The 26,585-nt window shown below is 42.2% G+C and overlaps 1 protein-coding gene across 2 annotated transcripts in view; it reads left to right on the forward strand.

The window, feature by feature from the left end:
- Nucleotides 1-26,585, forward strand: part of Tada2a (transcriptional adaptor 2A) — a 48,340-nt gene that overhangs the window by 17,883 nt on the left and 3,872 nt on the right. For both annotated transcript variants that reach the window (XM_050119585.1, XM_050119584.1), the window contains exons 5-14: nt 50-141; nt 3,354-3,511; nt 5,992-6,080; nt 7,585-7,657; nt 16,307-16,370; nt 17,273-17,316; nt 18,611-18,721; nt 20,388-20,459; nt 22,214-22,346; nt 23,661-23,704. In XM_050119585.1, coding sequence (XP_049975542.1) covers nt 50-141; nt 3,354-3,511; nt 5,992-6,080; nt 7,585-7,657; nt 16,307-16,370; nt 17,273-17,316; nt 18,611-18,721; nt 20,388-20,459; nt 22,214-22,346; nt 23,661-23,704 — 880 coding nt within the window. The remainder of the gene's footprint in view (nt 1-49; nt 142-3,353; nt 3,512-5,991; nt 6,081-7,584; nt 7,658-16,306; nt 16,371-17,272; nt 17,317-18,610; nt 18,722-20,387; nt 20,460-22,213; nt 22,347-23,660; nt 23,705-26,585) is intronic.

A 26,585-nucleotide genomic window follows, 5' to 3' on the forward strand; every position in this document is an offset into this window, starting at 1 on the left:
TGCATGCCATTCCTAGCCCTGTTCTTTACCAAATCATTTTTCTCCTTAGACCTCAGACTTTCCTGTTCTTGATCCCAGCTGGACTGCTCAAGAAGAAATGGCCCTTTTAGAAGCTGTAATGGACTGTGGCTTTGGAAATTGGTAAGAATTTAATATTGAGTGGTCCTGTCTTCGTGGGCTCAAAACAGAAGACACTCTTGAAACATAAAAGCAGAGAGCCTCAGAAAGTGAAAAGCTGTGATGCTTTCCTGATGGCCAGGGTGTCAAAGGTAGTTTCTCGTCTATGTACACATCTTCTGGGCCTGAAATACCTTTGGAATGCAAGGTGCTTAGTGGTTCATGACTGAGCAGTTCTCAGAGGTTACTTTGGATACAGCAACTCTAAGATTGTTCTTCCAGAGTTGTGGAAAAGTATAGGTTACTAATTATTTCTCACTTCTGGTTTTATAGGTTTTTGGGCACACCATGCAATTTTTTTTTTTTCAAGACAGGTTTCTCCGTAGCTTTTTGGTTCCTGTCCTAGAACTAGCTCTTCTAGACCAGGCTGGCCTCGAACTCACAGAGATCCGCCTGTCTCTGCCTCCCGAGTGCTGGGATTAAAGGCGTGTGCCACCACCGCCTGGCACACCATGCGATTTTTTTAAATATGTATGCAAATGGGGGTGTTGGGAGTGGGAGTTTGCTTGTCGTCGTGTCTCCCTGCCCGTCTGTGCAAACCCCCCCCCCCCCCCCGTGTGTGTGTGTGTGTGTGTGTGTGTGTGTGTGTGTGTGTGTGTGTGTGTGTGTGGTGGCTGGAGATTGTTATCAAATGTCTTGCTCTCGTTTGCTTTCCATATTATTCTTTGAGACAGTCTCTCCCGTAATCTGGAGGTTGTGGTTTCAGCTGATTTGAGCTAGCTAATAAGCTCCTAGGATCTGCCTTTCTCTGCCTCTGAAGTGCTGGAGTTACAGATGCAGGCCACATGCCCATCTTTTTACCTGGGTGCAGAGGATGGGAACTCAGGACTTTGTGCCTGCATGAGAGCGCTTTAAGCACTGAACCATCTCTCCAGCTCCCAGAGTTTACATTTTAGGAAAACTATGCTGATGGTTTTGTTTTGTGAACTAGGTAGCAGATATGTTATTAAACATATTTTGTTCATGAAGCATCTGAAGTTTATGGAGTTAAACTCTTTCTCATTTTTCATAATTTAATAGTGAAGGAACCTTCTTCTGGATCTTCCCTGATTGCTATAGTCCTTCCTTATGTTATCAGGTGTGCCGCCTTCCCTATGTCAAGAGGGAGACCAGAGCTCAGCTCACATTTTGTTTCCATTCGTTCATTTAGCACCTGTGCATCATGAGTACTGTGTGTTGTGGAGAATACCAAAGATGGGAAAAATGGATCACTTGTGAGCAGCTTACTAGTCATCTCTGCCTGAGGCATTACTTTTTGTCAAAAGTAGGCCAGTCCTCCTCAACTTCCTTCCCTCTTAGCAAAGACTAGGAAGAGGTCTGTTACTGTATGGGGGAGATAGCTCAGTGTTAGAGCTTTTGCTCAGCACATATGAGGTGCTTGAGTTCAGTCCCCATCACCACCCACAAGCATCTAGTTGCTTCTGTATCCAGTGTGGGTAAGGGACTGTGCTTGGTGGTAAGAGTACAAGAGTTTAGGTTCCTGCCCTCCTTGAGGCTCTATACCTAGTAAGGGAATCAGACTGTCTACAGTTGACTGAAGCACACGCAGCATAGTGATGCCCTAGGGGAAGGGTTCTCTAAGAGTGAGCTTGAGGAGGAGGCTGAGATTTCACCTCTACCGCTGCATCACCTGAGGTAGGAGTCAGGGTCTCAGTATAAATTCTGGATTTGTCTTCTTTAGCAAGTATATTATTTGTTTGGATATCATATATTTTTTATTCCATGAAATGGGTGTAGCAATACAAGGCCAATACTAAAGTGATCTTAAATTATGTCTAGGTGTTTGTAGCTCAATGCCTTGCATATCCATAGGAATTCTAGTGAAGAAATGTCTATTTGATGCTATAAAACATATAAAAGTAAAACTAGGTACTTTTTTAGACAGGGTCTCACCAGGTAGCCTTGGCAGGCCTGGAATTCTATATAAACCAAGCTAGCCTCTAACTTAAAGAAATCCACCTGTCTCTACTCTTCAAGTTCTTGGATTTAAGGCCTGTGCCATCTTGCGTTTTAAACATTTTGCATGTTCCAAGATGATTTCTATTATTATTGATGATCTTTTAAGTTTTTTAAGGGCTATTATTTATTTATTTAAAATTTTTGTATGTGCGTGCCTGTGTGTGTCTATGTGAATGCTTGTCACTCATGTTCACATGCTGAGGAGGCCAGAAAAGGGAGTGGAGTTACAGACACTTGTTGACCACTGAAGTAAATACTTTAACTGCTGAGCCAGCTTTCCAGCCCCTTTTAAACACTTTTTAGGTCACTTTTATTATGGTGTATGGGGACATACTTGTGAAGGTCAAATAACAACTGGCAAGAATTGTTTCCTTCCACCTTTTGGAGACAGGAGCTGTTTTGTAGTTTGGGGTTTTTTTTTTCCCCAGACAGGGTTCTCTTTGTGTGATTCTGGCTGCCCTGGAACCCAGTATATAGACCAGGGTGGCCTTGAATTCACAGAGATCCTCCAGCCTCTATCTCCCAAACTCTAAGATTAAAAGCATAAGCTACCATAGTTGGCCTCTTTTTATTTTGAAGTATTTTCTCACTCCATAGCCCTGGCTGGTGTAGACTTGAAGCTCACAAAGTGCCTGCCTCTACCTTCCCAGTGTTGATATTATAGGCATTGCCTCCGTGTCTGACTCCAAGGTGACTTCTAATTGATAACAGTTCTTTCCCTGGCCTACCTCAGGGAAATTTATAGATGGTGGTGATGTGATGATGACATTTGGAACAAGGTTTCAGGTATCTGTCTCAGACTAGCCTTTGAACACGGTATATAGCCAAAGATGACCTTGACTTCCTGCCCTTCTATCGCTGCTTCCTTCATATTGGGGTTACAGGCGTGTACTACCATGTCTGGACTTTGTGCATTCTAGTGGAAGCTAGTGACCAACTGAGCTACATACCCAGCCTGGAAATTTCTGGGTTGGAAAATAGTCATCTTCCTTCCAGTGGAAAGGAAAGGCCCCTTTATTGTTTCTCTATCTTGGAGTAACAGGATTGGGACCATCAGTGGTACACATATCAGTGGTGTGTCTGTCTCACTGTTTTGCTGATATCTACTTGGAGGTATCAGATTATTGATTTTATGTTGATTTGTCTGCAAATTTGGAACAAACATTCTATACTAGTAAGAAAACTACTCTCTTCATTCTTCTTCCACAATTTTCTAGGCAGGATGTAGCTAATCAGATGTGCACCAAAACCAAGGAGGAATGTGAGAAGCACTACATGAAGCATTTCATCAATAACCCTCTGTTTGCATCCACCCTGCTGAACCTGAAGCAAACTGAGGCAGCCAGAACTGCTGACACAGCCATTCCGTTTCACTGTAAGTGCCCGCCTATTTGGGTAAAAGGTCCTTAGCCCGTCTTTGGGCTCTGTTTCCATAGCAGATAAACAGTGATGTGGTGATTTGGACAGATAAAGAACTTCTGGAAGGTAAGAGGAGTTTTGGTATGTTGAGTCAGGGCCGAGATATGGCAAGGAGGCAACACATCCCAGAGGTCAGAGTTGTAGCTTTCCACTCTGGATCACTTGGAATATACCAATTAACATTAATGATTGCTTCTGTAAAGTGGTATGTCCAAAGAGGGGCCAGTCTATCCATGCTGTCATTTGTTGCAGCATTTATAATCAGGTCGGAGTTGCTTATCAGGATCCAGGATTGCCTTGGTGTTAAGTCCAAGAAGTAAGTAGTTCTTTTTATTCACTTGGTTATGCCAGTGAAGGCAGTCTTAGATCTTATATGCCGGAGGGCATCAAGTGAGTCTTTTGATACAGTATAACCAGAGCCTGATGAATAACAGTGATGTATGGATGCTTCCCCACTGGCCTCCCTCTCCTCACTGCTTGGAAACAGCTCTGTAGCTGACGGCCTCAGAGGTTGCCCATACCTGCTGTTTGAATGGCTCTTCAGATATTAGCACTTTCCTCACGTCCATTAGGCCTGTCTGTTCCTAACAGCAGCCCAGCGAAATAAGTAGAACAGATGCTTTTGCGTTACACACAAAAAAACCCTGAGATTTTTAAAAGGTTGAAAAATTTATGCGAAGTCATAGAACTGTTGGAGGCTGGCGTTAGTACTCAGTTTGATTAACATAGAAATCCAGGAGTTTTGCTTCTCAGTTGGGTAAGATCTGTAGTTGATAGTGGTCCTAAGGATCAAAGGAGCAGACACTGACAGGATACTGGAGTTCTCTAACAACACTGAAGGAAAATGTTTCTTCATTTCCTTTCATTTTGGGAAAACAAAAACCAGAGGGCAAGGCTATAGGATGGCTCAACAGGCAAAGGCATCTGCCACCAAGTATGGCCTACATTCAATCTCTGGGACCCATATAGTAGGAGAGAACTGACTTCTGCAGCTTATCCTCTGACCTCCACATGCATGCCATTGCACATGCCTGCCTGTACAAGTGCGTGCAAATCAGAGGATGCTTTGGGAGGATTCTTTCAAACTTAATTTCTTTCATCAGGAAATCAGCCTGGGGTTTGACAGGCATTGTGGCATGTGACTATATCCCCCACAATTGCCACTTGGGAAGCTGACAGAGGCATGAAGATTGTGAGTTTGGGAGTAGTGTAGAATATATAATGAGTTTGAAATCTGTCTCTACACAAAATAAGAACACCACCACCAGCATTTGAGGCAGAGGCAGGTGGATCTGAGTTCAAAGCCAGCCTGGTCCACATAGAGAGTTCCATAACAGTCTGGGTTACATAGAGAGAAGACCCTATCTCAAAAAAAAAAAAAAGGCAGAAAAATTTAGTTTTTTTTTTTTTAATGATTACCTTTTTGCTCTTTATAAAACTTTTGAATTTATTCTCTTAGATCCTTTTTCTCAAAGAAATCTGTTTCAGAGTGGGATGTGGTACCACACACCTGTAACCCCGTACTCAGCAGGCTGAGGCAAATGAATTATAAGAGTTTGAGGCCACTCTCAGCTACATAGTGATGCCTACTTTCATATATTTTGACCTTGAACTCATTATGTAGCTGAATGTAACCTTCATCTGATCCTTTGCTTCTGTCTCTCAGGTACTAGGATTGCAGGCATATGCCATCATACCCTGAGAAACTGTTTTGCTTTTGTTGTTTGTTTTTTGTGGGTGTAGGGTGGGAGCTTGTTGGTGTAGCAAGCTTTTTCACTGGTCCCCAGCTCACAAATAATGACACAGAAACTTGTTATTAATTATGAAAGCTTGGCCTTTAGCTTAGGTTTGTCTCAACTAGCTGTTGTAACTATATTAATCTATGTTCTGCCACGTGGCATTACTGCTCTTCCATTTTGCACCTCCTGTTTCTTCCCAGTATCTATCTGGCTGGGGACTCTGCCTTTCTTCACAGAGTCTTCTCTGTGCCCTGAAGCCCCCCAACCTCCTTCTGCCTAGATATTGGTTATTCAGCTCTTTTGTTGTTAAATTCATACTTTTTTTAATATTTATTTATTTATTTATTTATTTATTATGTATGCAATATTCTGTGTATATGTCTGAAGGCCAGAAGAGGGCACCAGACCTCATTACAGATGGTTGTGAGCCACCATGTGGTTGCTGGGAATTGAACTTGGGACCTTTGGAAGAGGAGGCAATGCTCTTAACCTCTGAGCCATCTCTCCAGCTCAGTTATTCAGCTCTTGATTAAACCAGTCAGAAGGCACCTTGGCAAAGACACATCTTCACAGCGTAAACAAATATTGGGCAACAGTTTGTTTTTTATTTCTAAGTCCAGACTATACATAAAGATATTTGCTTGATGTTTTTGTGTCAGTGTTTTATCTATTAAGAAAATCCCGTTGTTTCTTCCAGCTGCAGATGACCCTCCCCGGCCCGCCTTTGACTCTTTGCTATCTCGGGACATGGCAGGATACATGCCAGCTCGGGCAGATTTCATTGAGGTAACAAAAACTTGTTTTTAGCATACAATAAGGAAAAACTTACTTTTGTTTCTGATGAAGTTATTATCTCTTACTAGAGGGATACATTTCAAAGCCTGTGGAGTCAACATTTTGCTCCTTCCTTTCCTTGTGAGCACCTGTGGAACAGTGGCAATTTTAAGGGGGAACCAGCCTTCCAGGATGCATAGTATTGCTCCCACTAACCTTGTAGGTGTGAAATTTCTGCAGTTGTCACAGAGGGGTTTTCAAGGTTTTGCTGTATCAGGGCCAGGTTACATTTTAAGATTTTTAAATAACTAATTTTTTGTTGCAACCAAACTTTGCTGTAATTGTGCAAAAATAGCATAGAAGCATTTGAGTTTTAGATAAGCCTGGGTTGTGTAGTGAGAGCCTGTCTAAGAAAAGAAAAGAAAAGAAAAGAAAGAAAAGGAAAATAGATAATATATAAACAAACGGGTATGTCTGTGTTCCAATAAAAGTTTATTTTCCAAGTAGGCAGTGGACTGAGTAGTGGTTGCTGAGTCCTGCATTGTATGTATACACGTGTCCATTAAAACAATTTCATTAAAACTATTTTCCTCATTTAGCCATAGAATTAAAAACAAATGTGGAAGTAGTCATAAGAATTTAATTTGCAGTCAGGTGGTAGTGGCGCATACCTTTAATCCCAGCACTCAGGAGGCAGATGCAGGCAGATCTCTGAATTCAAGACCAGTCTGGTCTATGGAGTGAGTTCCAGGATAGCCAGGGCTATACATAAGCAACTCTGTCTCAAACAAAACCAGAAAGAAAAAAAATAACTAATTTGCTACCTGATATCATCTGCAGTACCCTTGGAGATGGGGTGTTAAACTAAAGCCCAGCTTGTCATACTCAGTTGAGCCTTTTGTTTATGACAGGTGGTAGGTAGTGCAGAGCTACCCCATAGTCACCCTCTTCCCTGAACTGATCTTATTGTAGTGTATAAGCGATATTAGGACTAAACAGTTCCCTCAAAAGGTGATTAAAAAGAAAATGAATTAATGCAGGCAACTTTATTACCAGAATACTTGGAGGCCTAAATCAATGATTCTCTTTGGAATGAACAGACTATTAAACATTTTTTAAATAATAGACTTGGCTTTGTTCCTAATATTGTGCTATCCTAGCTCTTTATTTTGATTACTGTCTGAAAGTCTCTTAGATTTTTCCTGTAGTTTTTCCCTTAGAGCAGTGTCTTTTATCCAATTTAGTGCTTAGCAAATACTGGCTCAAGACTTTTCTCTTTGCCTCTGTAGCATGGCTATTTAAAGATATTACTCGGTTTATGCCAGGCTGTAGAGGTGCATGCCTTTAATCCCAGCACTCCGGAGGCAGAGGCGGGTGAATTCCTGTGAGTTCAAGGCCAGCCTGGTCTACAAGAGCTAGTTCCAGGACAGCTAGAACTGTTATACAGGGAAACCTTATCTCGAAAAACCAAAACAAAAAAACTGATGGGTTTGGATGGTTTTTTCCCCTTTAACAGGAATTTGACAATTATGCAGAATGGGACTTAAGAGACATTGATTTTGTTGAAGATGACTCAGACATCTTACATGGTAATGTTTATTTTTTCAGATGCTTATTCAATACAAGTACTGATGACACTGTTGTGCTGAATGCTGGGGTATAAGGACTAATAAGGCATGTCCTCTGCCCTTAGTGAATTCAGAGCTTAGTGGTTGGGCTGGTGACATGGCTCAGTGGTAGACTGTACCCTAGGCCCTGGATTAGATTCAGACACTGCAAAAAGCAAAACAAAATCTTGTGGCTAAGTTGTTGAACTTACCCTCTTGAACTCCTGAGTATTGCAATGACTGGCGTGCATAACCTTTTCCCCACACTGGAGATTGAGTGCTGTGAACTGTATGATACACTGTGGTTGCTCCTCTTCCTTGAGATTGTTGGTGCATTGGCTCATGAGGGTAGAGAGAGCAGAATTGGGGAACTGGTATCCGACGACTGTAGATCTGACCGAGAAAGCCCTCTGGAGGATGACTTCGGTGAATCAGCTCAGCTTTATTCCAGAATATAGGAAATATATACGATTGGGGACCCTGGGAACAAACCCTAATTTGTATTATGTGACACGGTCATATCATAATTCTTCATACATGACAGCAGGGTCTTGTAGCAAAGCTCCTTGCACAAGTCTTAGTTACCATATGTGTAGTGGGGAGGCTTCTAGCAGGGAACATGCCAAGGGTCATGTTAAAGATAAATCAGGCATCCAGGCTTAGAGACAGCGTTCAGATAAGGTTAGTCCTCTAGGCCTAGGGACATTTTCCAGATACGAGCAGAAAATCTCCTAGGGAGAGAGTTCCCATGTCTTCAAGCTTTGGAAAAAGTTACCAGGCCATGATAGACTGTGATTTCTGAACAGCAAGGCCTTCCAACAATATACAAATAGGTGCTTTTTTAAAGAAACTATTTCAGAAGCCCTGGAGATCCACAGAGGTGCCTTCCTGGCAGCACCATAAAGATGACTTCTTTATGACTCCAAACTCTTACAGTAGCTTCTCTGGCAGCATGAGTATGACTGGTACGTGTTATCCCCAGCCATCTCCTAGAGCACCAAGTGAGGGGTTCCAGGAGCTCATGAAGGAACAAGAAGGAGCTTTTAAGCATACCTAGCACACATGGGGGGAGGGGGCACATGTTATCATTTATAAAGAGGTGGGGTGGGGGACTGGTTCCACTTGAGTCCTTGGCTGGAGACAGACAGATAGATAAGCCATGCCCTGCCGAGACAGTTTGGGTATAGAGTTTATTTAGTGGGTTGTGGAGGGAAAGGGGAGAAAAGGGGGAAGTGGAGAGGAGGAGAGAGAGAGAACTGGAGAGAAGTTGGGAGATCCTGTTTTCCTTGGCTAAAGAGGAGCCAAGGTTGGGAGTGGATGCAGCTTGTCTCTTAAAGGGACAGTGTACCCAGGTGACAGGCCAGCAGATTTCAACAGCACAGATTGGTGAGAATCAGGACATTGATTCAAGCTTGGGCTTGCTTCTGAGTCATTGTGGGATCTTAGGCAAATCCTTGAAGTTCTGCCTGCTGTTCTGTGTTCCATATCGGTAAAGAGTGAGTGACACTGATTAGTCAGGGAGTCAGGGTGGACATGTTTACGATGAATGATGGTGTGCAATGCGGATTGGTGGTGTTATGCCATTCCATTGTACTCTTAATGTGACCGGGCATTAGCAACATTCCTTTTAGGCTCCCTCACTCAGAACTGCTGGAAGGAATGTGGTCTTATGCCAATAAGCTCTTTCTTTGTGTCACCTTAAGATTCACATTGATTCATGGAATTTGTCCAATCAAATTGGCTTTGTGGTCCATTACTGAGGCATGGGATACAATAAGAGGGATAGTTAATTGCATTCCAAGTATGCCAGAAAGTTCCCAGCATGGACTCAGGAAAGGCCTGTCCTGTGAAGCAAATTTCTGAAGGAAATAAGGAAGTTCTGCAATCTTGTAAGTGATGCTGTCTCCTACTTTGTTGAACTAAGCTATTACTGATTCAGAAAGAAGCACAGAAGAGTCATTAACTCAGCACTCTGGTCTTGTGACATTGATTTCCAGGCAGATGCTTACCTCCATTCATCTGTGAAAATCTCTAAATACGTAGATAACCCTTCCCCTAAGTGTCCCAGCGTCCAAAACCTTATGGATAGATCAACTTCTTGTTTTTATTCCATAGCCCAGGCAAATTGGAGGCATTGGGCACTATGTGCTGAGTCAGTGTTTGCAGTGCTTCTCAGGGTTACACTTTAATACAATTTGTCTTCTCTCCCCTGGCTTGTTGTTCCAGACAGGGTCTAACTCGCCATTGACTGGCTTATAACTTGCTGTGTTGACCAGGCTGTCTTGGAGATCCTGTTGTGTCTGTCTGCTTCTCTCTCTCTCTCTCTCTCTCTCTCTCTCTCTCTCTCTCTCTCTCTCTCTCCTTTCTTCCTTCCTTTCTTCCTTTCTTTCTAAGATTTATTTATTATATATACAGTGTTCTGTCTGCATGTGTGCTGCAGGCCAGAAGAGGGCACCACATCTCATTAGAACCACCATGTGGTTGCTGAGAATTGAACTCAGGACCTCTGGAAGAGCAGCCAGTGCTCCTAACCTCTGGGCCATCTCTCCAGCCATATTTTTTATTTGTTTTTGTGTTAGGGTTTTATACTGTAGCCTAAGCTAATGGCCATCCTCCTGTGTTGACCTTCCAAGAGCTAGGATTAAAGGTAAGAGTCACCACTACCATATTTAGTCTTTCCATTTTTAATATTTTTGTTGCTGTTTCTTTTCTGTGGCTCACTTTGGAGTCTTGTGTAGCTGTTCCACACTGAGAGGTAGGAATAGATAATGTTCTCTTTTTACATTCAAATAAATATGCAAAGTTAAAAACCCTGTCTCAGAAAAAAAAACAAAAAAATATGCAAACTTAAGTAATTTGCATCTGACTTCCTACTAACTGACTTTAACTATTAGGTCCATAGTCTTCCATTGATAGAATTGTATTATTTTTTGAAGGAACAGCACTTACTGGTGTGGGGGTGGGGAGTATGTGTGTGGTACATATGATGTTCATGAGGATGCCAGAGGAAGATGTCACGTGTCTTCTTCAGTCACTCTCCACCTGACTTTTTGGAGACAGTGTCTCTCATTGAACCTGAAACTCCACATTTTCGCTAGGCTAGTCAGCAAGCTCCCAGGACCCATCCGTATGCTCTTACAGACACATGCAGCCATGCCCAGCTTTTACATGAGCTCTGTAAATTATTGTCTCACGTTCTTACTTTTTCATAACAGTTGTTCTTCCCCTTGGAGCCTTCTTCCTAGCCATTCATTTTGTTTTGTTTTTGATTTGGGTTTTTTGTTTGTTTGTTTTTGAGACAGGGTTTCACTGTGTAGTGTTGACTGTCCTGAAATTCAGGTGCTGGGATTAAAGGCAACACCGCTTAGCTACCTCTTTATTTGATGCATGGTAGGGTGACACACTCCTTTAATTCCAGCAGTCAGGAAGCAGAGACAGGAGGATCTCTGAGTTTGAGGTCTGCCTGGTCTGTGTAGTGAGTTCCAGAGCATCCAGGACTGCATAGAGACCCTATCACAAAAACACTTTATTTTTACTCTTTCATGTTATGTCTGTTTGTATGTGTGCATGCTTATATGCGTGTGAGTACAGGTACCTACAGATGCCAGGCGTGTCAGATCCCCCTGGAGCTTGAATTGCAAGCCTTTTTTATTTGTTTGTTTGTTTGTTTGTTTATTATTTTGAGGCAGGGTCTCTCTGTATATCCTGGAAGCAGTCCTGGAACTTGCTTTGTAGAACTTGCTGGTCTTGACTCACAGGTAGGAATTAAGGACAAGTGACACCACACCTGGTTTAGTTACAAGCCATTTTGAGCTACCAGACATGGGTGCTAGGAACTGAGCTACAATCCTCTGCAAGCGCTCTTGACCTCTGAGCCATCTCTTCAGTCTTTTCCCTTTTTTTTTTTTTTTTTGTGGCAGAGTCTCAAGTAGCTCAAGCTGGCCTCAGAATCCTGTGGAGAATGACCTTGAACCTAATCCTCCTGCCTCAACCTCCCAAATTCTGGGATTACAGGTGCAATTTATAAAGCTTTACTTCTGAGGATTACCTGAGTTACAGGTCTGTGTTTGTGCCTGTGCAGTGAGGGTTTTGGTTACCTGAGGAGGTACAAGTCTGTGTTTGTGCCCGTGCAGTGAGGGTTTTGGTTGGCCTCTGCAGTTCATTCCTCTCAGTTGATTTTCTTGCCAAGCAAGCAGTAAGTGCCTTCTGTCAAGAAAACAGAAACATGTTGCTAGCTATTTTGAACAATGTTAGAAATACATTGCAGTGGGAAGGAGCTGCCTCTGTCTTCTGCCCACTTCTTGAAATATTTTAAGGCCAGCCATTTGGAAACTATCAGTCCCCAGTGTAATCACAGGGCAGCTATTCTTCCCCCAGAGCTGAAATTTCAGGACCTCATGTCAGTGGGTAGGTTCTGCGTGGTTCTCTTTAGTGGCCTCTGGCTAGTTTGTCTGGCAACTTGTGCCTGGAGCTCTGAACTGCTCCAGTTCACAGAGTGGACTGTGAACTAATGAATCTCATTCTCGCTGTGCCTGCCTTCTCATTTCCATCCTGTTCAGTGCCTCCCAGGTTGTTAAGATCTTGCAATCTTTGCAGCTGAGTGAGCTTTGTAAGGAAAGGGGGTAGTTTCAAATACTAATTTTTCTCTTAAAGAATTCCAGTTCTCCTCCCATTGCTGCGATTTCTTTTCTTCCCTTGTTGCCTGGAGCAGTGGCACTAAAATGATCAAGCAGTAGAGCCAGTGGTTAACAGTATTTATTTATAGGTTATTTTTTGTAGTACAGTCTTAAGACTTTCTCATTTTAATTTAGTCATTCCTATACAAGGCTTGGGAAACAACATGGTAAAGTTAGTGTTTTACAAAATTACAGAAATGTTCTTATCAAAAGTATCCCTAATTTACACAGATCTCCAAGATACTTCTTTTCTGTAGAATTTATCTAAATGGATAGATAAGTGAAGTGAAGGATTTAAAGAACCTAAATGTGAGTTCTTGAAGTGTTTCTACTATTACTACTTTTGTTCGCTTCTGTTTGGAATTGTTACTTCTCAGTCCTTCTATTCTCATAAGAAATGTCATTATATACATGTCAAAGATACCTGCTTTCTTCCTTTTTCGTATCCCTTCCACAGCCTGCCCACCACCTGTCTGTTAAATTGAGGCAGGGTATGGATTGTCTGTAGTAGCAGGACAGTTACATGGAACAAGCCCCAAATCAAGAACGATTTTATTCTTAAAAGTTTATAATGTTCCCAACATTGGGGAGGCAGAAACAGGCAGATCTCTGTGAATTCGAGGGCAACAAGGTCCTTCCTAGTCAGTTCTAGGCCAGCCAGGGCTTCATAGTGAGAAGGTCTCTAGAAAGAAAGGAGGGAAGAAAAAAAAGAAAAAACCACAAGTTTGTTACCTAAAGTGTTTGAAAACCCATCTCCATATATATATATGCACACAAACACATACATATATACATATACAAGCATACATTTTAAGACAGGTTTTCATATAATAGAGGTTGGACTGGAACGCTAACACTTCTTCCAAGTATTGGGATTGTATGTATGTTCTACTGTTCCCAGCTAAAATTTATTATCTTGCCCCTAGCCTACCAGGATTGTACATTGCTTGAGACTTTTTTGTTTACCTTCATACAATAAAAGAAATAAATTCCTTTTAGTCTTTTCCCCCCTACCATATAGTATGGTTTGAGTAGAAATGTGGGCTTCAAGCTGTCTCTGTGGAGGAACCTTCAGAGACTACTGCTGGGAAAGGTAGCTGGGCCTTGAGTAGGAGGTTCAGCCAGATGAAGTCTGAGTTACTGTGCCTAATAAGATTGTGGGGAGGGGTGGGGGCTGAAACTAATAGAACATGACTCGTTGCAATCCTAGGCTAATCTTGAACTTGGACCTCTGTATGGGGTAAAAATGAGATTGTGGTGTTTTTGAATTACCAGCATTTCAGGGGCTCTGGGCTCTTAATTTGAAATGAACTTACTTTTGTAAGATAAATGTATATTCCTGTACACAGTCAAATTCATTGCTAGAAAAGCTGGTTTAGCCGGGCGATGGTGGCGCACGCCTTTAATCCCAGCACTCGGGAGGCAGAGGCAGGCCTGTGAGTTCGAGACCAGCCTGGTCTACAGAGCTAGTTCCAGGACAGGCTCCAAAGCCACAGAGAAACCCTGTCTCGGAAAAAAAAAAAAAAAAAAAAAAAAAAAAAAACTTTAAAAAGAAAAGCTGGTTTATTGTTGACTGAGTTTTCTGTCCTGCCTGGTTTCCAGAGTCATTAAGTCCCAAAGAAATTACATAGAGTTTTACATTAGTTATAAACTGATTGGCCCATTAGCTCAGGCTTTTTATTAACTCTTATAACTTATATTAGCCCATTATTCTTATCCATGTTAGCCATGTGGCTCAATACCTTATCCAGTGGGGCAGTCACATCTTGCTTCTTCTGTGGATGGGTCACAATGACTGTGGACCAAGTTTTCCTCTTCCCTGAATTCTCCTGTTCTCCTTGACCCTCCTCTACTTCCTGTCTGGTTGTCCCTCTTATACTTCCTGCCTGGCTACTGGCCAATCAGCGTTTATTTAAAATATAATTGACAGAATACAGACCATTCTCCCACACCAGTTCATTTAAAGATTATATTTCCTGACACTGGATTATGTACTTTAGTTTTTCAAAAGTCGTGTGTCAGGTTGCTTTGCAATGCTGGGAGTTCTTTCTTCCATGAATATATTCAGTAATGAAAAAAACCCGAACACACATTACAGTACACAAAGCTTAAGGAGGTGATAACAAGTTCTTAAGATAGTTCCAGAACGTACTAAAGTCATTAAATTAAAAGTGCTTTCAGACTCAACAGAAGGGTGGTTATTAAGTAGTATAGTGCTGTTATGTCTTGTAGTTTCTTCTAGAATTGCTATAATGAGTCTTTATTTTGTAACCCTAGAGGTCTTCTAATTATAAACTGCCTGTGGGTTTAAAAAAAACTTTAAATTTTTTATTAATAAGCCAGATTTAGGATAGGAGCAGCAGAAAAAGTAAAGCCACTAACAGATAGTCAACACGTGGAAGGCTCATTGTTTTTCTGAGACGGGGTTTCTCTTGCTGTTTGAAACTCACTCTGTAGACCAGGCTGCCCTCAAATTCAGAGATCCACCTGCCTCTGCCTCCCAAGTGCAGAGAATTAAAGGCATGGCTTCGTTATTTTTCTTAGCTCTGGACCCAGGTCACCTGCATTTAGATCTGTTCTTAGCAGCTGTGGAGTCTGGAGCTGGTTTTCTGAGTACGGTAGGTATAGAGGGGCCTAGAGGGAAGGATAGGAAACAAGACAGTGGAAGGCCGTGCATACTGTGTAGAGCTTGAGCCTCTGTCAGTAGGGGCTGTAGCTGAAGAATTAGAAGCAGATGGACTGTACCATTAAATTTTGTTGTAAAATAATACTCTTAGGGCTGGAGAGATGGTTCAGCGGTTAAGAGCACCGGCTGCTCTTTCAGAGGTCCTGAGTTCAATTCCCAGCAACCACATGGTGGCTCACAACCACCTGTAATGAGATCTGTGCCCTCTTCTGGCCTGCAGGCAGAGTACTGAGAATACTGTATACATAATAAATAAATAAATCTTTAAAAAAAATAATAATACTCTTAGTCCCATTTGGAGGGAGGGAGTTGAAGAAGGCAGGGACCGTAGTCAGTAAGTATGATAAAGTTCTCCCGTAAAGAGGCATCAGGACAACAAGATGCCTGAGTTGTGTGATGGGATTAGACAGAAAGAGATGCATTTGGGAAATATTACATTTAGATAAGACTCTAGCTGGCTATCTAGGAAGAGGGGAAAGAGGTTCCAGGTTGGTTTCTGTCTTAAACAACTAGATTACTATAATGCAGTTAACTGTGGTTAAGAGTTTTAAGATGGGAAAGAAGCAAAATATGCAAGTTTGCAATGGAAGCCGTGTAAATAGGGATGTCCAACAGGATGTGCTGCTTGAAATAATTGTGAGAGCTTTAGATAGTGTGGTCTGATGGAACGTGGGACCCTGGGAGCCAGAGAGCTTGTAGGAGTGAGGTGAGGAGTGAAAAGAGACAAGAACTTTGAAGATGGGAAAGAAAGAGCAGGACTGTCGTACTGACTCCAGCTTGTCCTTTTCTTGTTTTCCCTGAGACTAAAACTAGAAAGGGTTGGGACATGTGCACTTTACTGTGGTTAAGCTGCTTAACACATCTTTTCATCACAGAATGCAGAACTAAGCACTGTAAACAGATGCTGCTGCCCACCTGAAGATGTTACTCTAGGAACATGCCAACACTGTCCATCAATGCTGTCCTGTCATTGTCTCTTGAGCTGCATCCTGGAGGTCCAACTCAGTGATATAGAACTTGTCTAGTCTGGTTTGGTTGCCAGTGCTACCAGAATAATGATAACAATTATTATTTACTGACAGAGAAATTTTATGTGCTAGGATACTTTTTATGGAATAGTTAAAGTTTGGGTAAGCCAGGCATGGTGGTACATACTTTCCCAGCTCTCAGGAGCCAACCCTTGAACATAATTGTTTGGCAGGGTTGGGTTTTTTTTCTTTTGTCTTGACTTTTATTTTTATGTTTATATATGTGTATTTGTATTTATAGCTCTGAAGATGGCTGTGGTGGATATCTATCATTCCAGGTTAAAAGAGAGGCAAAGACGAAAAAAGTAAGTATAGAAAAGCCATCCTGTTTTCTCTGACCCTTGGGCTGTTAGTTGCATATTATCTATAAGAACACTCCACATAGCCGGGAGTGATGGCGTATGCCTTTAATCCCAGCATTCAGGAGGCAGAGGACGGCAGATTTCTGTAAATTAAAGGTCAGTCTGGTCTACAGAGTGAGTTCCAGGACAGCCAGGACTGTTCCACAGAGAAACCCTATCTCAAAAAACAAACAAAAACACTCCACTTAACTCGATATGCCAGGCTTTGTTGACTCCCTATGGGAGGGTTTACCCTCTCTGAAGAGTGGATTGGTGGGGCAAAGAAGGGAGGGAAAACTGTGGTTGGTGTATAAAATGAATAAAAAATTAGAAGAAAAAACTCCACTTGTAGCTTACCATGTGATCTTGCAGAATTCGGTTGTTAAGAGTTGCTGTTAAATGTTATGTTTTATAATACTCTCCCATTTAAGCATGTTTAATCTATATTTATTTCAAGTGGCTTCAAAGTATGTAAATGTATGGTTATAAATGCTTAATGTGCATCAGTGTGTCCTTTCAAGGCCAGTAGTTTCCCTTAAATGACTCTTGTTAATTATCATTTCAATAAATTGTGTAGATTAGTCTCAGGATATGGACAGATTTCCTTCTCAATCATCTTGACAAGCACATATTTTTCAGCATTTGTCACTGGTTACTGAATCATCTGTGAGTGTCCTCTATACCCCGAGAAGGACAGTGTGCCATTCTCCATTTAGAGGCTAATTCAGAAGCATGTGGACACTTGACTCTCTGGACCCTATGTTCCACCTCTTAATAGTTAGGATGTGTAATAACTATAACATATAAAACACGCAAAATTTGAAGCTTACTCTTAATACATACATTATTGTGGTTTTTCATTCTAGGATTATAAGAGATCATGGATTAGTCAATCTTAGAAAGTTCCGATGTGAGTATGAGCTGATTTTTTTTTCTGATCTAAATTTTTCTCACACTGTTGAGTACTTTCAGGTTGTTGTGGGAGTGCTCATAATCCACATTGCATGCTAGCTAGCATTACCTAGGAAAATTTGAAAATTCTGACACAGGACTTGTGGGTAACTCCAGTAGCAGAGGGGTGTGTAGCATGTTTGGGGTGATGTTGATCCCTTGTACAGAAAGCAAAGCAAAACGAAACCAAAGGCATTTGAGGCAGCTCTGATTCATGGTGACAGTAAAAAGCCATTCATTTATAGTCAACAGCGTTGCCTAAGAATTAATTGTTATAGTAATTACAGCATGAATATTAATGGATCATTTTCTAGACAGTCATGTTTCAAAATTATGTGTTAAACATAACCTTGGTCTCAGGTTATGAAAACATTTTTGTAGGGCTACAGAGATGGCTCAGCAATTAAGAGCGCTTGCTGCTCTTGCAGAGGGCCAGGATTTGGGTCCCAGCACCCACATGGTGGCTCACAACCATCTATTTATTATTCCAGTTCTAGGGGATTTGATGACCTCTTTTTACTTCTGTGGGCACACATGTGATGCACATGCATACATGCAGGCAGAGCACTCGTGCATGTTTAAAACATTTTTTTTTTTTTTTTTTTGTAGAAAGATCAGAGGGGTTGGAGGTGTCTCACAGTTGGAAGAATGCCTTAAATAAATCAGCTTGTCGCACGGGATGACATGCACATAGTTGATTGACCTTTGTTTTCGTTTTTTTTTGAGACAACATTTTGTCTGGCTTGGAAGTCTCTATTCTAGAGAAGGGCTGGCCTCAGACTTCTGAAGGTCTTCCTGCCTACCTCAATTTTGGGATTATAGGCTCATGCTTCCATACTAGCTGGAAGGTTTCTTATGTCTTTGCTTTCCTTGTTTTCCTCCATTAATCCAGCAGAAATTTAGCCAGAGTTCTCTCTGATAACATAGATTCTGCCTTTAATTCCCTTCTCTCTTGTGACAACAATGCCTGGTCCTCTGCCTTGTCTCGTGCAGATTAAAAGACATGAGCAAGGACATCAATAGTACTTAGTAGTAGAGATGATCTCTATGATAACAGCATCCCTTTGTGAGGTGCTGTGATGCTGTAATTATGATTAGTGATTTGCGTTGTCAGCTGTTGTTTGCATGTTGTAATGGGCATGTTAGTCATGTGAGGGTAGGAAAATGTCCTTGCATTTTACTGCTTGTTTTAAAAATACCAGAAACTCAGGAGTGCTTACATTCTCTGTGACGTTATGTTTCACTTTTTCTAGTAATGGAGCGGCGGTATCCCAAGGAGGTCCAAGACCTTTATGAAACAATGAGGCGATTTGCAAGGATTGTGGGACCAGTAGAACATGACAAGTTCATTGAAAGCCATGCATGTAGGTGTTTTTTGGGTGTGTGTGTGTGTGTGTGTGTGTGTGTGTGTGTGTGTGTGTGTAAGGAGATTAGAAGCTTAGTGGGGGGCAGGGGAATAGCTCAGTGGGTAAGAGTGCTTGCTGCATAAACATGAGGACCTAAGTTTAGATCCCAACACTTACATGAAAAGCTCTATTTGTCCGCAGTAGTCTTGTAGGAAGTAGAAACGGGTGTTACTGTGGTTTGCTGGCCAGCACCTAGCTCTAGACTCAGTAAGAAACTATCTCAAAGGTTTGTTTTTATCTTTGTTTTAATACAGGGTCTTGCTGTGTATGTAGCCTGGGCTGGCCTGGAACTTTCTGAGTAATCCAAGCTAGGCTCAGACTGACTTGCAAGTCCTCCTGCCTTTGTCTTCCAAGAACTGGTTTACAGATATGTGCTACCATGTGTAGCAGTTTTTACTCTTACAGAGAGAACAACACAGTGAATTCCTGTGTCTGTGGAACCAACTTCGGTGGTTTTCCAGCTTCATCTGAAAAGAACTAGGAACTCCCCTACCCTCTTGTCCATAAGCTGGTTATTTTGAAGCCAATTCCAAACATCATAGTATCGCTTATAAATATTTTAATATTAAAATTAGTTTCAGTCATGGGAACAGGGTTGTTGGCTCATGGAAACAATATTTCCATCTTCCTGTGGCCTTTCTCTGGTATTCCCAAGAGCATTCATCCCAATTCTAATTGGATTTTCCACTATAAAAAATTGAAGTTGTTAAGCAGGAAGGCCTAAGACTTTGAGGCAGCCTGCACTGGGGTTTTATTTCTATACTCTCCTCCTCATGAGAGAGTTTAGTTCTGGAAAGTTTTTTGTTGTATTGTGATTTTCTGAAAAGTGCTTTACCATTGCTCTCATGGTGCACATATTTCTTAGGAAGAATCACAGGCATTTACCTGAGCCAGGTTGGTTGTCCTCAGGAAACACCTTGTTTGGTTGTCATTCTTTGTGTGGTTGGTATCTAGTGACTTATCCTTTGCTTCCTGTCCTACTTTATATCATTCCTGGCTTATGTGTCACCCTGTGCATGGCTTTCCTTCAGCACGTGTTGGAAAAGCACCCAGCTTGGACTGCTCTGTCACAGAATACCCAACAGTGCGGTCTGAGCTGTGTGCTTAGCAGCATTTGTGGCTCATAGAAAATGCAGCGCTCTTTAGTCCCTATAGGAAAAGGCTAAAAAGAAACCAGGGCTTGAGCAAAGCTTTGTCCTAACCATGCAGCAGGGTCTCCTCCACAGACAAACTGCATCAGAGAGCGTGGATGGGTGAGTAGAAGTGCTAGCACAGAACAGGGATGCTGCATTTTAGCTGCATTTTTTTTTAATTAGCTTATTTATTTATTTTTGGTTTTTCAAGATATGGTTTCTCTGTGTAGTCTTGGCTGTCCTGGGACTCGCTCTGTAGACCAGGCTGGCCTCAGACTAACAGAGATCCTCCTGCCTCTGCCTCCCACCACTTAGGATTGCTGGGATTAAAGGCGTGGGAGGCATTTCTGATGAGATGTTCAAAGTAAAATGTATCCTGAGATGAAGTGACCCCACCTTTTACATATGGCAGACTGCTGAAACACACCCAGCCGCTCTCTGACATTAATTTGTTTTAACAATTTTTCTCCTTTGTTCTCCTGGGGAAACAGTGGAATTTGAACTCCGGAGGGAAATCAAGAGACTCCAAGAATATAGGACAGCAGGCATTACCAATTTTTGTAGTAAGTATGCTTCCGATGTGACTTGCACGTACAAAGTGAATCTCTGAGGTCTTGAAAACTTAAAAAAAATAACTTTTCAGTTGAGTTTACAGACTTCCTAGTAAAGTTTCATCTGTTCAGTTCCTATAAATATCAATAGCTTATCAGGACAGAATAAAAGTTATGGCACACAGCAAAAAGAAACAGTGCTTTAAAATAGGAGTCTGCTGTGGCTCTTAAAAAAAAATCTTAGCCTGGCATGGTAACTCACATTTTTGGTCCCAGCACTGGAGAGGTAGAGGCAGGAAGATGACTTGAGTTTGGGGCCAGCCAAGTCTGTTTAGCATATTCTAGGCCAGCCTGGACTACAGAGTGAGGCTGTCTACAGACACAAACAAACATGAGAATGAGGTAGAGTGGTGTGTGTGATCCTTACGTTCCAGATTTTAACCTCAGTCTTTTAAATTTTATTTATGCATATAATCATTTTTTATTTACCAGACTTTTACTGAGGCCAAGGTGCTTACATCCAGTTTACTTAAGGTGCTGGTACACTTTTTTAATAGTGGTAAATATCTATCATTTAACATGTACCAGGTCTATGGAATACATTTTACTTTCAAATCATTGGATAACAGGACACGCTTAAGAGATATCATCACTTCTATTTAATGAATTAATCAAACCTTAAAGAGATTAAAGAGCCAGTCAGTGGTGGCTCATGCCTTTAATCAGCACACGAGAGGCAGAGGCAGGTGGTTATCTGTGAGTTCAAGGGTAGCCTGGTCTACAAAGCTACATAGAGAAACTATGTCTCAGGGGGAAGAAAGAAAAAAAGAGATTAAAGAGCTAGTTAATAGAAGAGCCAGGTTGTAAGGAAAGGCTCTGACTAGGCAGCATAGACCTGAGAGGCGGATCTCTGTGAGTTCGAGGCCAGCCTGGTCTACAAGAGCTAGTTCCAGGATAGGCTCCAATGCTACAGAGGAACCCTGTCTCGGAAAAAAAAAAAAAGGAAGGAAGGAAGGAAGGAAGGGAGGGAGGGAGGAAGGAAGGAAGGAAGGACAAACCAAGAAAAGAAAAGAAAAATAACAACAAAAGAATTGGTTAGAGCCACTGGTATGGTAGTCTGAAATCTGTATAACTTTATTGATGTATAGAAGACACTAGGTAACCCTTCTGTTACATAAGAAACATATGGCCGGGTGGTGGTGGCGCACGCCTTTAATCCCAGCACTTGGGAGGCAGAGGCAGGCAGATCTCTGTGAGTTCAAGACCAGCCTGGTCTACAAGAGCTAGTTCCAGGACAGGCTCAAAACCACAGAGAAACCCTGCCTAGAAAAAAAAAAAAAAAAGAAAAGAAACATATGTGGACTCTGATAATTCAGTCTGGTTGCCTAGTTCTGCTTTCTGTGCGTATGTGATAGAGAGGAAAGTTGTAGTACAAAAATTGGAATTGGGTTTGATGGAAGAATATATGTCCATATATGTGTCTTCAAGTAGCCGATTGTATACTTTAGTGGTATAGTACTATCTTAAGATGTTCAGAGCCCGGAGTCAGATCCACTCACAAATGGAAAAAGTAGAACCACCACAAATAGGAAAAGTAGAACCAAGTATGACATATTTCAGACTCAGACATTCATTGACTCCTGGGAAAAGTTATGAGAACAGTTTTGCAAAGGAAACTTGAAGTGGCAATGTTGGTTAAGCTCAGTTAGAAGACCCTTTGACTCTGCTGTATTTTCCTTGGAGTCAGGTGTCTTCTGCCCCTACAGGTGCCAGGACATACGATCACCTGAAGAAGACTAGAGAGGAGGAGCGCCTTAAACGTACCATGCTCTCAGAAGTTCTCCAGTACATCCAGGACAGCAGCGCATGTCAGCAGTGGCTCCGCCGGCAGGCTGACATGTATGTAGTTGGGGCAGGCTGAAGGAAGCACCCCTTCTGGCATTCTTGGGCTTTACATGTATCTTTAGACACTTTGGTGGGTATTCTGGGTGTTAGAGTAGTAAGGAATCAGGGGAGGGGAGGATTTTAGTTTTTTGAGACAGGGTTTCTCTGTAGCTTTGGAGCCTGTCCTGGAACTAGTTCTTATAGGCCAAAGTGGCCTCAAACTCATAGAGATCCCCCTGCCTCTGCCTCTCCAGTGCTGGGATTAAAGACGTGTGCCACTACCGCCTGGCTGTAGTAAGTCCATCGAGAAACAGTATAGAATTGGCAGACATAAGAAACTAGTGGGGGGCCAGGCGGTGGTTGTGCACGCCTTTAATCCCAGCACTTGTGGGGCAGAAGCAGGAGGATCTCTGTGAGTTCGACGCCAGTCTGGTCTACAAGAGCTAGTTCCAGGACAGGCTCCAAAGCCACCAAGAAACCCTGTCTCAAAAAAACAAAAACAAAAAAAAGAAAAAAAGAAAAAAAAAAGAAACTAGTCGGGGGCTGGAGAGATGGCTCAGTGGTTAAGAGCACTGCCTGTTCTTCCAGAGGTCCTGAGTTCAATTCCCAACAACCACATGGTTGCTCACAACCATCTGTAATGAGATCTTAAGCCTTCTTCTGGCCTACAGGCATACTCACAGACAGTTCACCGCATACAAAATAAATAAATAAAAGAAAGAAAGAAACAAACTAGAGTGGGCAGTCTTGGCACTTGTGAGTTCAAGGCCAGCCTGGTCTATAAAGTGAATTCTAGGAAAGCCAAGGCTATACATAGAAACCCTGTCTTAAAACCCCCTACCTTATTCCCCCAAAAAGAAACATAACTAGTTTTATGTAATTCTCTGTTCCTATTTTGTTCTTATTTAAAAAAAAAAAAAAAAAAGTGTCTCTGAAACGGGTTGTGGTGGCACACACCTGTAATTGCAGTGCTCTGGAGGGGGACGGGGAGGGAGTCCTGCTGAGGTCCAGGCCAGTGGAGGAGACACAATGAAATCCTGTCTCAACTCCACTCTCACCCATGTCTGTACCCACCTAGATGCTGGTGTGGTTTTTGTTAAAATTTCCTTTCCTGCAAATGGCTTTGGTGCTGTCCTCTGTTAAGAGCCCTTAGCAAAGGTGAGGGAAGTTTTTCTCTTTCCTGTACAGTGAGATGACCTCTGAAGTGTCATGCAGTCTCACCACAGCTATTCTTGGATGATCTTCCTGATAAATGCTCCCAGTCCTATGAGGGGTTTTAGAAATTGCCTTTGATAAGACCTAAATTTAAATTCCTTTTCTTTGTTTTAGTGATTCTGGGCTGAGTCCTTCTGTTCTGATGGCTTCAAACTCAGGTAATGACTTCTCAGGCTATCACCAGGGGTTTTATGGATTGTGTGTCTTTTCTCTTCTTTTCTTTTCCAGCACTGGAGATTGAAGCCAGGGCCTCTCACATACTGGACATGTGCACCTTCTAGCACTTAGCTGTTCCCCAGCCCAGAGCAAGTGTGGACTGGCATTTACATCTCAAGGGTTGTGTGACAAAGCTGCTCTCCTGTAGAGCATGGTTCTTTGGTGGAGTGATGGTAATCAACTGTTGGAATGGCTCGTGCACACCAGCGTGCTTTCAGACTTCGTGGTCAGATAGCCCTTGTCGCAAGCAGGACTCAGAAGGGTGCTCTTTTACTGGTGTTTACAGTCGGGACCTGTGGCAGTGTGGCAGTGTGCTTTAGAAGTGCTACGTGAAGAGCTATGGATTTGACGTGAGCAGCAGGGCACTTGCCAGAAACTCAAGGATTTCTTGTGACCAGAAGCTTAAGGAATCTATGCTTCTGAGCTTTACCTATTTTGAGTCTGTCCCATTTTGAAATTAACTGTCAGAGCAAGACAAGCCAATGCAGTGTGATGATTCTTGGTGCCTGTTGCTTTTGACTTAGTATTTAGGGAGATAACATAATGAAGTTACTGAGCCACAGTTGTGGTGCTTTTGTCAATTGTCCTGATCGCCATTCATCCCCGCCTCATATGACAGCATTTCTCCTAATCCAGACCACAACCAGAAGAAGCACAGTGGTATAACATGGTGCAGTCGTAACAACAAACCTTGAAATTCTCTCAGTATGCTAGCTATGATGGCATACACCTGTAATCCTAGTACTAGGGAGGCTGAGTCAGGAGGATGGGAAGGTTGGGTCTAATCTGGACTAGATAGTGAAACCTCATCTTGAACAAAAGTCTCTATATACTCCAGATCTAATAGTGCTCAGATATGGGCATTTGGTGGATAATTGTTTTCCTTTGTTTTAAGTAATTCTTTTTTGTTTAAAGATTTATGTCTATGTGCCTGAGTTATATGTGTGTATCACATGTCTATGTGCCTGAGTTATATGTGTGTATCACATGTATGCGATGCCTGAAGAGGGCATTGGCTCTTCTGGAACTGGAGGTGCAGACAGTTGTGAGCTGCCTAATTAAGTGCTGGAAGCAGAACTTTTTTTTTTTTTTTTTTTGCAAGAGCAGCAAGTGTTTTTAACCTCTAAGGGTGTTTCCAGACCCTCATTATTCCATACTTGAAAGGAAAGACAGCCTTTAAGGAGTCACCAAGACAGTGGACTCCAGATTTAATTTTGTAAGCTTTTTTTGTTTTGTTTTGTTTTTGTTTTTCAAGACAGGGTTTCTCTATGTAACAGCCCTGGCTGTCCTGGAACTCCCTTTGTAGACCAGGCCAGCCTCGAACTCGCTAAGATTCACCTGCCTCTGCTTCCCAAGTGCCGGATTTAAAGGTGTGCACCACCACCGCCCGGCCTTTGCATGCTTATTATTTCAAACCTCCCCTTGCTAAGCACAGAAATTAAAAAACTTGTTACTGGCTATTTAAAACAATTGTGCAGCTCACCATTTCCTCATAGCCTTCCTTCTCTGTCTTTGTGTTGATGTTGAGATTCCTGGCTCCCGAGCCTCTATGTCTGACTTGCCCTTCAGGCAGTGAAAGATTGGGAGCCCAGCATTCCAGGTTGTAGCCTAGCCTTGGGAGACTTGTGAGATAGCACATGATTTTATCTCCATTTCTTTTTTCTTAGTTTTTGTTTATTTTATTTTATTTTATTTTTTACAGTTTATGTATGAGTGCTCTGCCTGCTAGCAGAGGCATCTGATCCTATTATAGATGGTTGTGAGGCACTGTGTGGGTGCTGGAAATTGAACTCAGGATCTCTGGAAGGACAGTCAGTGCTCTCAACAAGTGAACTATCTTTCCAGCCTCTTATCTCCATTTTAAGCCTTCATTTCTTAGCACTTTTGATGTCCTCAGGAATCAGGTTTCCCAGAACAACTTGAGCAGTCCTTTCTTCCTTCTGTCCCATCCCAGTGGCAGTCCCCATAAAACTTAACCCATTCCATCCATCCCCAACCGAGCACTCATCCCAAGCATCTGTTCAGAATAAAACTAGGGGCAAGCGAGATGGCCCAGAAGGTAAAGGTGGTAAGGCTGGAAATCTCTGGAACCCTGGCAAAGCTAGGCCAGAAGGAGGGCACTGAGACCACACAGTTGTTGTCCGACCTTCTCATCTGTGGCCTGTGCACCACACACACTGATCGTCGTCATCCATTAAAGGAAGAAGCTCTTGTGCGTTCATCTTTATAGGCTGACCTGGCAAGTCTGGTGCTGCCTCCTGTGTATGGGTTTCTTCTCAGATACGAAGTTAACATTGGTCCTTGCTTTGCCATACAGCAAATATGATATTCAGCTTGTTATTCTAGTGTGGATCTTTCAGTTAAACGTCACTTCTTTTCAAAGCAGAGTAAACAAGCAGAGCTTTGTTGGCCTGACTCCACCTTTGATCTGAAGGTACATAGTACTTGGTTAATTACCATGTTTGCCTTGTCCTGCTGGAGAGTGGTGAATCTCCTGCAGGATACCTGTTTCTATTCGTCAGCTGTCCAGACACACAGAATATAACTTCTACACTGTATGAGCATCTGGGCTCCAGAGTTTAGAGTCTCCTATCAGAAAGGTTCCTCCACTGTGCTGAGTGATCGTTGATATTAAGGTGTGCATGACCATATTTGTAAATCAACAGAACAAAGAGCACACGGATTGTTATTTTTATTTTCAAATGGAATGTTGGGTGACTGTATTAGTTACTTTTCTATTGCTCTGGTAAAACACCTTGGCCAAGGCAACTTCTAAGTGAAAGCATTTAATTGGGTTTATGGTTGCAAAGAGTTAGAGTCTGT

This window comes from Alexandromys fortis, unplaced genomic scaffold (assembly GCF_014885135.2).
Source record: "Alexandromys fortis isolate MF-2015 unplaced genomic scaffold, M_Fortis_MF-2015_v1.1 scaffold_173, whole genome shotgun sequence".
Classification (NCBI taxonomy): Eukaryota; Metazoa; Chordata; class Mammalia; order Rodentia; family Cricetidae; genus Alexandromys; species Alexandromys fortis.